Source organism: Squalius cephalus (genome assembly GCF_949319135.1).
Source record: "Squalius cephalus genome assembly, chromosome: 18".
In the NCBI taxonomy this organism is placed as follows: domain Eukaryota; kingdom Metazoa; phylum Chordata; class Actinopteri; order Cypriniformes; family Leuciscidae; genus Squalius; species Squalius cephalus.
In genome coordinates, this window is record NC_137139.1 from 6,556,802 (window position 1) to 6,570,816 (window position 14,015).

Sequence of the window (14,015 nt, forward strand, 5' to 3'; positions counted from 1 at the left end):
AGGCAGGAAAAGGGAGTGGTTTAAGACTGAAGATGCCCAGCGTGTGCTGCAGTGTCATAAACCTGTGCAAGCCTCTTACTTCCAAGCCCTTCAGCAGGACTGTGTGACCAGCAACGGCACATATAACATTAATCAAAACTCTCTCTCCAGCATCAGATAACCTGCACAATTACCCAGTTTTCTACCTTTTCTTACCCGACTGAACTCCTCCTGCAACCACTATCACTGTTTTTTTTATTTCAGCACATTAATGACAACATTGAATGAAATCTGATTTGCATTTTACCAGCCGTTTTAGTGTTCAGATAAAGAATACAGTCTGGGGATGTGTGAGATGAGAGAAAAGTCGAAGAATAGTTTGCAAATGAAAGTTTGTCTTGTGTTTTAATGAATACTTTGCATGATATTCTCATTTCCTAACGTCAGGTTTATTGAATGCAACTGCTCTTTACTATTGTGTCTTGAAGTAAGTGGTGTTTAAAGAGAAAGCTGTCAGAAGTGTTCATGATGATGTTTTGTGGCCCTTTGGTTCTGCAGTGTTTGGATATGCTGTTATATAGAGTTGGTTGAATTATTTGCATGAGCATGTCACACATTAATGATCTTAAAATACTGGGAGTCTTAGGTTTTCGTGATGTGAACTAAACCGAATGTAGATGTTTTCTTGGTCACAATGATGGACGGGGCCATTCGATGTTTGTTTAGTGGAAAAATCTCATATTCATAGTTTTTAGTTCTTTAAACTGCTAAACAAAATGGGTATAATGTCTTAAATTGATCAAAGTAGTTGAAATCAGCCAATATTACACACTCATGTTGGGAATTCTCATAAACGCAGGTACTGTCAGATTCGTTTTCATAAACACGTTTGCAAAAATGTTCTAATGTTGATGGGGTTTAGTGGTTAGTAGACTACCACTTTTACCATTGAAGGAGATTTTGATAGGAATTGAAGGGAAGTCTTTAAAGTCTAGTGTGGTGGTTTTTCTGGGTCTGCAATCCTAGTTGTCCTGGTGAAAAGGGTTTAATTCAGTGGCTTAATGCGATGCTGGTCGGTCCGGTTCACTGAGTGCACTTGTTTTGTTGTGGTACAGGATTGTATTGAAGAGAGAAGAGAGCTGTGGAAGGACATTCTGACATCGAGTTGAGGTGAAATGAGCCCGTTTAGGACATCAGTAGCATAAATCTCGTACGCTGGACCTCTTCAGCGACTGCTGACGCTCTTCCTCACTCTTCTGAGGGTTTTGCACCTGTAATCATAGCACAATAGCAACCATTTACAAATGTCTCGGTTATTTCAGTTTTAGTTGTAATAATTTCAAATTATTGTCTGTCCAGTCATAAACTATAACCATAGTGTGTGTGTGTGTGTGTACAGTATGTGAGTTTGTATGTTTGAAATAATGTGAATGGTCGAAAGACTTGATGCCAAGGTTAGCTGTCTGTCTAATGAATTTGTTTGAAATGTTTACAACTTGATTGTAGTTTCTCTTCAGACACTGGATATTCACTGACCTCTTTTCATTTGTTGTTGATGACTGTTAATAATGGTGTCATTTCATTTTTAAAAGGCGCTTTTCTTGTTCTTAAACTATTTAATTTGTCCTAATTATAAATAGTTTCTCCTTTTTTTTTTTTTTTTTCTGATTTATACATTTTTCACACATATACTTCAAATGAGAATTGTTTAGGTCTCAAGTGAACTTGTCATCAGTATTTCAATGTATGTTTTTGAATTATTAATTGGAAAGCTAAAAAGATATTTTGTAATAAGATTAGTTCACTAAACCCAATCCAAAGTTGGTCCTCCAATGTGTGTATAAAACAGTTCTTATTTCAATAGTGAACTTAAAATCTGTGGCACAACATCAGCGCATTTAAAGGTGCAGTAAGTGATTTAAACACTTGATATTTGAAATCAAGCCAAACAAACACACACCCCTCCCTTTATTGCTCTGGCCCCAAAATGCACGAACATGCAATTAATGAGTGGATGTGTCTTTATCATAGCTGAACTTACTCTCTCTCCTCCACATCATGAGTGGACACGCCCCCTACTGCTGATTGGCTCACTCTAACCCCTCCCCATCACGAGTGGACATGCCCCATAGTGCTGATTGACTCACTCTAACTCCTCCCTCATCATGAGTGGACACGCCCCCTACTGCTGATTGGCTCACTCTAACTCCTCCATCATGAGTGGACACGCCCCTTACTGCTGATTGGCTCACTCTAACTCCTCCCCATCACGAGTGGACACGCCCCATACTGCTGATTGGCTCACTCTAACTCCTCCCTCATCACGAGTGGACACGCCCCATACTGCTGATTTGCTCACTCTAACTCCTCCCTCATCATGAGTGGACACGCCCCCTTACTGCTGATTGGCTCACTCTAACTCCTCCCCATAGTGCTGATTGGCTCACTCTAACTCCTCCCTCATCACGAGTGGACACGCCCCCTACTGCTGATTGGCTCACTCTAACTCCTCCATCATGAGTGGACACGCCCCCTACTGCTGATTGGCTCACTCTAACTCCTCCCTCATCATGAGTGGACACGCCCCATACTGCTGATTGGCTCACTCTAACTCCTCCCTCATCATGAGTGGACATGCCCCATACTGCTGATTGGCTCACTCTAACTCCTCCCTCATCATGAGTGGACATGCCCCCTACTGCTGATTGGCTCACTCTAACTCCTCCCTCATCATGAGTGGACACGCCCCATACTGCTGATTGGCTCACTCTAACTCCTCCCCATCATGAGCGGACACACCCCCTACTGCTGATTGGCTCACTCTAACTCCTCCCCCGTCATGAGTGGACACGCCCCCTACTGCTGATTAGCTCACATGAGTGGACACGCCCCCTACTGCTGATTGGCTACAAGTGTGTTGTGGAGCTCGGTCCAATCCACTTCCAACAGCGTTACTCAGAAATCGCTTACTGCACCTTTACCAGCTGTGGCAGAGACTGGTGATGTCCATCTAATGATGATTAATATGATCTTTCTCTACCCATTTATTACAGTCATTAGTGGAATGTGAATAAGCAATGAACAAAACACTCTACTGAAATTATGCCAGATTTGTTCTTGAATTGTAAATGCTACATTGTTTGAAAAAAAAGTTTTTACACTTATTAAATTTTTGTGTTGTAGAGAGAGGATTTTTTTTTTGTTTTTTTTTTTGGTGTAAAGTATTCAAAAACATTTCAAGAATCTCAAAATCTTTCCTCAGTCGCTCCCCTTTTGTAACATTTCAAGCACACGGTTTACCCTGTATCGCTCTGCTGTATCTGATATTGGGAAAAGGAAATTCGAATGAAGACTGTATAACAGTTGTGTCAACAATCTATTAATAAAACATAAATGCTACATGCATATCATGAATCACAGGTGCAGTTGTTACAGTTTCTTGCAATTTCTTCTTGGTTCGGTTTGCTTCACAAGGCAACATTTCTCAACAGACCAAAATTAGATAGTAAATATAAATAATAGTTCAGTCACTCACAGTGTTGGCATATGTAATATGCAATAGAGGACACCAACCTGGGACAGTTACAACATCATGTCTCAACCGTACCCCGCTGACCTACTCATACATTTCTCTAGATTGTTCAGTGACCTTGCACAATTTCATGAAATAAGTCAGTTTTTAGAGCACAGAATAATGTTAGCATTGATATACAGTGCTATGCATAAGTTTAGACACCCATGCTAAAGTTGACAAAAAAGAGGAATAAAAAATCATTTTTTGGAAATTAAACTTAATGCCTTAATTAAAAAAATTAGGAAAAATCCAACCTTTAAGGACACCAATTTTCTTTGTGAATTAATAATGTATCGTAAATAAATAAATGTTCTTCCTTAAAATACAGGGTGCATAAGTCTGGACACCCCTATGTTAAATTCCCATAGAGGCAGGCAGATTTTTATTTTTAAAGGCCAGTTACTTCATGGATCCAGGATACTATGCATCCTGATAAAGTTCCCTTGGCCTTTGGAATTAAAATAGCCCCACATCATCACATAGCCTTCACCATACCTAGAGATTGGCATGGAGTACTTTCCATAAGATCATCTCTCAATGCAAATCAAACTAGCTATTAGGCTAACTGAAATAAAACCATGCCAATCTCTAGGTATGGTGAAGGCTATGTGATGACGTGGGGCTATTTTAATTCCAAAGGCCAAGGGAACTTTATCAGCATGCATAGTATCCTGGATCCATGAAGTAAGTGGCCTTTAAAAATAAAAATCTGCCTGCCTCTATGGGAATTTAACATAGGGGTGTCCAAACTTATGCACCCTGTATTTTAAGGAATAACATTTATTTATTTACGATACATTATTCATTCACAAAGAAAATTGGTGTCCTTAAAGGTTGGATTTTTCCTAATTTTTTTAATTAAGGCATTAAGTTTAATTTCCAAAAGATGATTTTTTATTCCTCTTTTTAGTCAACTTTAGCATGGGTGTCTAAACTTATGCATAGCACTGTAAGTTAAGTTTAACAGTCATAAAAGGATAATTAGCTATTCATTGTGGAAGGGACATGGTGAAGTGAAAATCTTACCTTGGAAAAAAACGTTTGCCGATATCTTCGGAGCTGATGGGCGCATGGCTTTCAAATTTCCCACGATCGATCGAAGAGAACATTAATACGCATGTGCGGAGCAAAAATCACGGCGTGCACACAAGTTATTCAAGGTGTTACAACTGTACACGTCCCAAATGTACTCAGTCTATCCCTATACACAAAAGACGTTAAGTGTAGCTACTTGAAGTGGAAGTTCTTCTGAACCAACTTAGAGAAGAATAGCAATGTTGGGCCACAGGAGTCATGGATACATATTCAGCACAGGAGACCTTAGTTTAGATTGGGGTCTGAAAGACTGGAGATAATGAGCAAACAGGAGATGAGACCCAGTTTGAAGACATCGATGAAATCAACTGTTAGTGTGGCGTGGCTGTCAAGACCTAACCATGCATGTGAGTATCCAACCCTCAAAAGCACATTCCCTGGGTAGAGGAGGGGAAATGTGGACATCGAGGTGAAACAGGTGGTGGATCTTCTGCAGTGGAAGAGGATTGAGCTGAACTGTGATGGAGAGCTAAGAGTGAAGGCATGAGCTTCAGCAAACCTGATTCCTGCACAATGGACAGGCAGTGATTCCCCAGCTCGTAACTCGTGTTGGTTAGATGCAAGAATGAGCGTAACTGGTCAGTGACGACCAGCATTTTAGAGACACAGGTTGAAGATTGGAAAGCACTTGGTTTAATGGTCACTGTCCCTATGAACACACTTGTCAAGTCATCTTCATTTATATAGCGCTTTTAACAATATAGATTGTTCCAAAGCGGCTTTACATTGATAATAGGAAATTAAAGTAACATAGATTGTTTTGGCTTTATAGCAGCTCTAGGATAAAGTTATTGTCCAGCTAAAGTTAGTTTTGACTGATTCACTTCCGTCGCAACGATCATTTGTTATTGGTTTTATTACACTTCAGAACCAACAGCAGATACACAAGCGCCAAATCTGGTGCAACGGGCAAATAATTCTCACCTGAAATGACTTTGTCTTCACGAAGACAGTGATTATAAAGTTATAAATATGAATATTTTTCTTACAAAAATGCTTTGCTTCAGAAGGCCTTCATTAAGCCCCTGGAGTCGTATGGATTACTTTTATGATGGATGGATGCACTTTTTGGGTTTCAAAATCTCGTCCTCTATTCACTCCCATTAAAAAGCTTGGAAGAGCCAGGATATTTTGTAATATAACTCAGATTGTGTTTGTCTGAAAGAAGAATGTTATATACAACTAGGATGGCTTGAAGGTGAGTAAATCATGGGCTAATTCTCAGTTTTGGGTGAACTATCCCTTTAATGCTTGAGGCCAACAGCTAATCACAGTATTCCCATTAAGTTTAAGTCACCATGACATCAAAATGGACTATGGACTAATGGATTTTTATTTTTCATGGAATATTGCAGTATTTATTTGTGCACTTTGTTATTATTATTATTTTTAAATGTGTGCCCTCGTAATCTTTAATCAAAAAACCTTTGCTTCTTCTACATCTACAGAGCCCCTAAACGGACATTGTGATGGGGAAAAAAATGAGAAAGGATGAAAAATTGATCAATGCTTTTGCATTCTTTCGTAAATGTTTGTGGCGTTCCCCTGAGTAGCTTGTGTTATGCGAGCGAAATGCAAAAAGTATTTTTTTTTTACGAGTAAACGCAAAGTTTATCTGGGGAACGCAAAAGTTTTGTGAGCGAACTGTTAAAAAGTGAACGCTTCTCTGATGACGAGGGCGGGGCTATAACCTGTCACTCACATGAGATCAGCCAATAGCAAACCACAACCATCCAATCTATTCCCCACGGACAAAATCAAATCCCGCCCCACATTCATTCTTATTCGAGAAGTCGTTTCACTCGTATACGTCACAACGGAAGAAAAGACTATCGCAAATTCCATTTCATGCCGACTTTAAAATATAGCACAGGTATGTCTTTAAGATAGGCTATCTGCTAAAGAGCGCTTGATCTGGAAAACATCTGATAAATGTCTTAGAAAATGCACTTTTACATACATTCTAATCTAAATCATAAACATTTAGACATTTTCTAACTGTCTATTTAACATCTGACAGCAAACGTGTTGGAGACATATTGCAGATGTAAATGCAGACATCATATAGATGTCTCGTTGATGTATGTGTGCTATCAGGGTTTAAATACACCCTGGTCAGTGTGTGTGTGTGGAGAACAATGAACGATGTGAATTGTAACAGCTTCAGTTATAGAGAAATACTCAATGCGTCACCTGCCGATACTCCCACATTTGTGAATCAGGTGGTGAAGATTAATTTAATGCTTAGAAGAAAGATGCCATGTAATGAAAGAGTGCTTTGTACTAATGTGTTTTACATAATATTTATATCCTCTGAGCAAAGATTATGTAACTGTTCAAAGTTTGGCCAACCTGAGGGGCAGGCATGGCCAGACACACAGTGTTGCATTATTTTCCTGTTATTACTGTAAAGCTGCTTTGAAACGATCTGTATTGTAAAAAAGCGCTATAAGGTGACAAAGGCCTCTGCTATTGTATTCACTCGGTTAGTATTAGACTGACACGTAAAGACTCCAGAAGAGGAAGATGCAAGATTAGAAGATGCATCTGAAGGTGCAAGTATAATAGTCTACTGTAATCTAAAAAATAATATTGTAGGCCTAATATTTGTTTGACAGCAAAAAGGAATAAGGCATAAACAGATAAAACATGAATAGATTGTCACCGTGATATAGCCTAGAGGAAACAAAACAATTCAAAAATCATACATTTCTTCCAAAATATGGTTGGGATTGTAGAAATAAGCAGCAGCCGCGTATTTTTCTCTCATCCTTGGGGAAAAAGCGTCGTGGATCGCGGTGGTCCCCTGTTCCCGGTGATTGACAGCCCCGGTTGGACCATCCCCCACCGGCGTGCGGAGAGTGCGCGAGCGCGTCGTTGCGCACATCGTGATCCGGTGGATGCGGAGGGACACGCGCGCGGGGTCACCTTCCATCACTGCGAGCGAGCGAGCGAGGAAACCGCACGCACGGCATTCATTTCGGTAGGAAACAATCTTATTTTCATGTTCCAGCATGGTGAATAGTATTGTATGGTGCATATTTTAACTGGGTGTCGCTCTGTGTTGAAGTGTTTCTTCTGTTCAGACCTCTCTTCCTTTTTATACCCTGAATATTTTTTTCGTGCTTGTTTGCGGTGTATTTCGTGCACATCATGGCACGATATCATGTTAAATACCGACATGTCCACGCGAAGAAAATAAAAGCGATCGCGTTAACCGCGCGTCGTTATGGCTTTACTGACCTTACTGGTTAAATATTCAAATTCAAGCCATCCATCCATCGAGTAAATAGGCTTATTTGAAATTAAACATCACTGTAGTGAATGAAATATCGGGGATTTCATTAAAAAAGAAAGGTCACTTTGAATAGCCTACAGCACAAATCATGCCAAAGAAAAATCAGAGCAAGGCCATGATGATAATCAGGATTGCTTATTTCTAACGTTATGAACATCAAACATGAAATATCACCTATGGTATAGATTGTTTTTCCTCAAGAGCACTGCTGGTTAGGCAGAAGGCGAGGGGTGATAAACAAAACACATATCACCACCAGAAATATAGAAATATAATACAGTCTGCTTGGGATTATTTCGTTCAAAATTCGATGAAAATCATTAAGTCATCGGGCACGTTTGCTGTGAAACCTGTCGGAAAATAACGCAATTCAAGGAAGGCATCTCAACTGGTCGTTACGTAACAGCTAGCAACAACAACAACACTGAACACTTGACAGTCATCGATGAAGAAAAGCCCGAACATGACAGAATCAGCGATATTTACCTCACAGTAAGAGATATGAATGAATTTGTGTTTTTTATTTTGCATTTATTTTGATTATAGGCTGTGAGAGTTCATGTTTTAGATCGCCATGTCCCTTAACCGTCTTAAAACAAACGAAAAGCACACTTGACTATATATTGGCAAAAGCTTCTTGTGTGTATCGATCAGAAGAACCTCCTGCAAATCTACCGGAGATTTTGATGGACTTTGACGCGCCCTTGCGTCATCACCCATTGCATGTTTATACAGATCATTTTGGTAGCCAAAAAATAAAAATAAATAAATTGGTAGCCAATCATTCTGCTTCATTCTTTCAGATGACCACATAAGGTCTATCAGGCTCTGTATTCTAATATCATACACATATCATTTTGATAAAGCGACCAGGCCTCGAGTTGTTTGGTCAGTCACTGGCTATGGCTTTTTAATCAAAATATCATCTGTTCATTTAAATATGGATTTTTTTTTTTTTCCATGTAATTGTATGATATTGTCCAGGTAGTCCCTTAATCTTCTTTTTTTCTTCAAATTAATTAATGTTGCTCAGTCATATTTACTACATACTTGGAGATTCTTGCAGTGTTATGACTGTGCCTGGGTAAATATCCATTTGTTTTGCTGTGTCTATTGAATAGTTTCTTACTGTTCTGGGTATGTTAGCTGTTGCGTTGGGCGCTGTCCGCGGTGCTGAAACCAGATGTGTCCTCTTAAGAGTTTAGGAAATGTCTTTTAGCTAGTGTTTCCATTCATATTTTCATGAATGTTGTGCTTTCTATCGTTCTTGCCAGCCAAAATGACAGTGTTCTGGTATTAACACAGGTTTGTTGAATTTTCTCACACATTGCAAAAGTTCTGTGTGGCAGAATGAGACGCATCAGGATAGTGCATTTTATCATTATTTTTGTATTTAAATTGGATATTCCTCAAAACACAACAGAGAGGAAATAAGCTTTTTCCATTCAGAGTTTAACTGTGTTTGTGTTCTGTTGGAAGATGATTATTTGGCTAAATATGGAGCTGATGAAACCTGAGCCATAATTTGAGTAGATGAATCTCGATTACACAACCAACAGTGACTAAATTGATTTTATCTTTTAGACTAATGAATGTTTGTATAGAAGCTACAAGCTAATGAAGAGTGTAAAGCTTTCAATATGTCAGTCCGAGACCATCCGAGCATTTTATAGCTTTTATTTCAAAAGCTTAATTGAAGAAGAAGAAGAAGAGATGGGAGAAATATATGCAATTATCAAATCTTCATTTATCACCGCTCCATCAGGATGGGTGGATGTTTTTCCATGACTTTCATGAACGCCATGAACTCTCAGCTTCAGTCCCTCTGGAGTAACCCAGGGTTATGTGTCTCGCTCAAGGGCGAAATGGCTCATCGGTTGCGAGATTTAACCATTACACCTCACTATCTACAACAGAAGGAAGCTTACCTTCAGAATGCTCCTGTCTGCTGTATGTAGACAATCATAGTAGCCACTGAACAAGCAGTACAGGCTGTACTTTCCTTCCTTTCCCCCCCCTCAAACACTACATAGCGTCGTCTACTTAGGCGTTCACCATCAGTGTCATTCCTTGTAATACTGTGTGTTTCTACAGCAGTTAATGAAGCAGTTGTCTGTCAGATTCAGTCTGACTTCAGATCATAGTTCAGTTAGATCAAGTTCATTTGTAGTCATACACCCGAACCCTGCTGCGAGTTTGCTTCAATCATTCCTTCAATGTTAGTGAAGCTGCTTTACATAATAATATGTTGATGTAATGATCAAGACTGAAATGATTTGGGATCTTGTTAAAAAATAAACTTCAGACACTTTTGGAAGTCTGAATGTTCGTCAAACAGCTTTTTTCTCCATGCATGTATATAGTTCGTGGGCACCACACACTTCTTAGACTGAAAAAATAAACCCCTTTCCATTTTCTGCTTGGTCACTTATGAATATTAGATTTAGGGTGAGCTCACACTTCGGTTCGCTTGGTTTGTTTGGTCCGGACCAAAAAAAAAAAAAAAAAGTGTACTTCAGTCCCCACGTATCCTTCACATTTTTAGTATCAAACCTAAAGAGACCAAATCTAAAGGCATAGGGATGTTCACAACCTGATTGGTCGGCTTATATTACATATTTTTCATGACAGAACTTCCCGAACAATGCTGTGTTTTGGGATAAATGCGCTCGTTGTATGTGTGTAGCTACATAATGATGGTATTTTGACCAGCTGAGAACTGGTGAAGAGCTTATATAATGTGTAAAAGAGTCAAAACAGTGTCAGGAATCCTTCCGTCAGTTTAGTTGGGAACGGGGCACGGTGCGCATGGAAAATTGGTCATGTGAAAGCGGTCATGCGGACCTGGGAGTGCGCCGGGGTACCGAACCCGAGACTACCTGAAGGAGGACTTCGGTTGCACTCGAACTGTGCCTGGAATGTGAAAGCAACCTGGACTCGGGTGCGCAGTTGTTCAGGAAGAGTGTGAAACCAGACCAACGCTGCGTTCGGAATTGGACCACAGCAAACGTGCTCAGTGTAAAAACACCCTTAGATGTCTTTTGTCCGTGTTGCATTCATATTTCATTCGAACCGCGCCAGAGTTCGTTTGGAAGTGGACCGAGTGCCATCTTTTCAGCAACCCGCTTGATTGGTGCGCGCCAGGGTTCAGGCAGCGTTCGGCAATCAATCACACCAGGGTTTGTTTTAATCAAACCAAACATGCCAACCCAGACAGCAACAGTTTCGGCCCAGATCCGGCCCACATCTGGTACAGGTGGAATCCACATGTACCATATGTGGCCCGGATCTTGGGAGAAAAAACACCTGCTAAATAACTCAACTAAAGAACACACTAAATGCTGGGTCAGTCTGCCTGTTATATATACTTGACAAATATGTCAATGCTGTTTTCTACATTAATAGGCATATTCATTATATTCTAAGTAACTTTAGTTGTCACAGATTCACATGACTTCTTGGGTGGAGAAGGTGGGACTGTTTCCATTTTTACACCAGCTACATTCACGTCTCTTGAGAGTCGAGAGCATCCCTTAGGCAGCTGTCAGTTCCTCTTCTTCAGTGGCAGGACTGGTTCCCAGCATGCACTGCAGCATGGATGACTCATGCAAACTACTGTGCTGCTGTTTACTGAGCTGTTGGCACGGATGTTGTGTTTGTTGCTCCTTTAGGGCATGATTATTGAGTGTCACCATTAAGTTTATCAATTTCTTCCATGGGATTCTGAAGACTATCAGCACAGTGGAAGAAATTGATAATTGTTTTCAATACGGTTACAATGAATAGGCAATGAAGATTTTCCGCTAACCATGCAGTATTTGTTTGAGAAACAAAGTTTTCATCGTGTTTCTGTTGCACATACTGTATAGAAAATGTATGCAACAGTCTTCAGTGCCAGACTTCATTCTAGTTCACTAGTAGCCCTTACATGGCCTCACCCAGGCTTTATACCAAGAGGAAATCGCTCTTTAATTCACAGGATGAATCTAAAATGAGGCAATTGTGTCTGGCAATGGTCTCATGTCATGTAGATAAAAGACTAGGACTTTAGCTGTGCTCTTAGAGTTGTAGTACCACACAAAGCCTCTGAAATGTCTTCTGAATGGCACTTTAAGTATGCCAAGTATGCTTTATTAATAATCAGTTACATTAATTAAATGGACACAGTCGTCTTGGCTTTTACAGCATTAGTTTGCTCAGCAAAACCTTTACTAAGTCAGCGGCATTGAGCGCATCAAGGCTGCATGTCATCACTGAACGTTCACTGTCGGACGCAGCAATCGAATAAAAGTTCAATTAAGGCAACAGTCATTTATTTATTTACAATGGAAATTCTTTGGTATGATAATCTTAATATCTGTTATTATAATGTTATATGACTGTGCATAAAATAGAATTGAAAATGTAGTAGATCAGAAACATCACAACCTGGAATGGATATAGCAGTCAGAATGTGTAACAAATAAAAAAAGTCACACATAATATTTGTCAATAAAATCATTTATTTTCAGACAGGCAAGGATAATAATGTGGCTAGCACCTGTTAACTGAATGCTGAAACAGATGCTTCTGTTGATTATATCGGAAAGGATAAAAACAAGATAAATAAGAAGAGATTTCTCTTGGTGGCTCTATAAAAATAAAAATGTCCATGTTGTACACAGGAGTCTGATCTTTTTATAGAAAGATTTAAAGCAAAATCCTTTTTTGCATCTTGTTGTAGCCACACAAAAACAGGTAAGACATTTAGCGTTTGAATTGTTCCAATATTATCTAATATGTGATTATACATAAAACTACCAACAACCTTGGCAAAAAAAAAAAAGGCAAAATATGTGTGCATCATTCCTGTAGAAATGCCCTTATTTTGCAGAAGAGTTACTCAGAGCTAACAAGCCTGAACTAAAGTTTGGTCAATTGTCTACACAGCTCACTTAGCACTGTAATGATTTTATATATTAGTTTTGCGCCAGAGACAATAAGATCAATGGCTTAAATAGATATAGCTTCGAATGCTGTAACACATATTAATGACAGAATTAATTGGTGACAGACTTCACAAGTCAACAAATCGGATTAATCATTTAAGACCTAATCTTGTGCAGTGGGATGGGGTTAATGAAAAGGTAGGTTTAGGTAGAGAAACGATGCAGCATTTACCTGTGTTTATTATGAAGTATGTGCAGTTGGACTTTATAAAGTCAGCATTGGGTTTAAAGCACTCAGCATATTGGGAGGGAACAGTTATATTAGGAAGTTATTTATATCTGAAATCTGTAATTTGTGTCTTGACCAAGAAATGATAAAGAGAGATTGGTTTTATGCTCCCTACTTATACAGCAAAGACATAATTGATGAGAGCTGACACAACTCTAAAACTCTATAGCTCTACAATATGAGGTTCAGATGCTACATTTCTTGTACCATTATTATCTGTACAGGGTTTTTCCCTACACACAGATCATGCAGTCTACATAGGACCCCCCCCCCCCCCCCCCCCCCCCCATCTGGGCAACTAGGTACATCTCATCCCAACTTGAAGCTGGATAATGGCTGGCCATTACAGTAATGCATATGGAGTAGTGGACAATACAGGTTATGGGGAATTTTGGATTTTTGTGAATCACATGGTGAGGACTTTGAAGAAGTTTGATGAACAAGAATAGGAGCTCTTAAAGTACTCTTAAAAATAAAAGTTCTGAAAGGTTTTGGCAGTGATGCCATAAAACACTGCTTCTCAAACCTGTCCTGGAGCACCCCCCACCACTGCACATTTTGGATTTCTCCCTCATCAGTCACACCCAGTTCAAGTCCTGAGCCGTTTCTCAATATACGTTCTTGTCTGTGCTTGTGTTCTGGTACTCTTCTGATTCAAAGTTCACATCTAGCCAAGGTCAGTTCAAATCCCCGGATGTGTTCTTGATTTTATCGAGGATGCATCGAGAGATGACTTGTGCGGACTTGAAGTAGCCAGGTATCCCAGAATGCATCTCGCATTAACCAGCAAGCGTCAGTGGCGGAGGAGAAAACAAGCGTATTTTAAAAATACTACAGTTTTAAGCGTTTTTC

The 14,015-nt window shown here is 39.6% G+C and overlaps 2 protein-coding genes across 4 annotated transcripts in view; both read left to right on the forward strand.

Moving 5' to 3' along the window:
- Positions 1–3,393, forward strand: part of nudt3a (nudix (nucleoside diphosphate linked moiety X)-type motif 3a) — a 32,111-nt gene extending 28,718 nt beyond the window's left edge. For both annotated transcript variants that reach the window (XM_079848509.1, XM_079848510.1), the window contains one exon: positions 3–3,393. In XM_079848509.1, coding sequence (XP_079704635.1) covers positions 3–160 — 158 coding nt within the window. In that variant the 3' untranslated portion in view covers positions 161–3,393. The remainder of the gene's footprint in view (positions 1–2) is intronic.
- Positions 3,394–7,494: 4,101 nt separating this feature from the next.
- The window catches only part of pacsin1a (protein kinase C and casein kinase substrate in neurons 1a), a 55,308-nt gene continuing 48,787 nt past the window's right edge, over positions 7,495–14,015 (forward strand). For both annotated transcript variants that reach the window (XR_013818948.1, XM_079848487.1), the window contains exon 1: positions 7,495–7,631. The gene's annotated coding sequence lies outside the window, so the exon portion shown is untranslated. The remainder of the gene's footprint in view (positions 7,632–14,015) is intronic.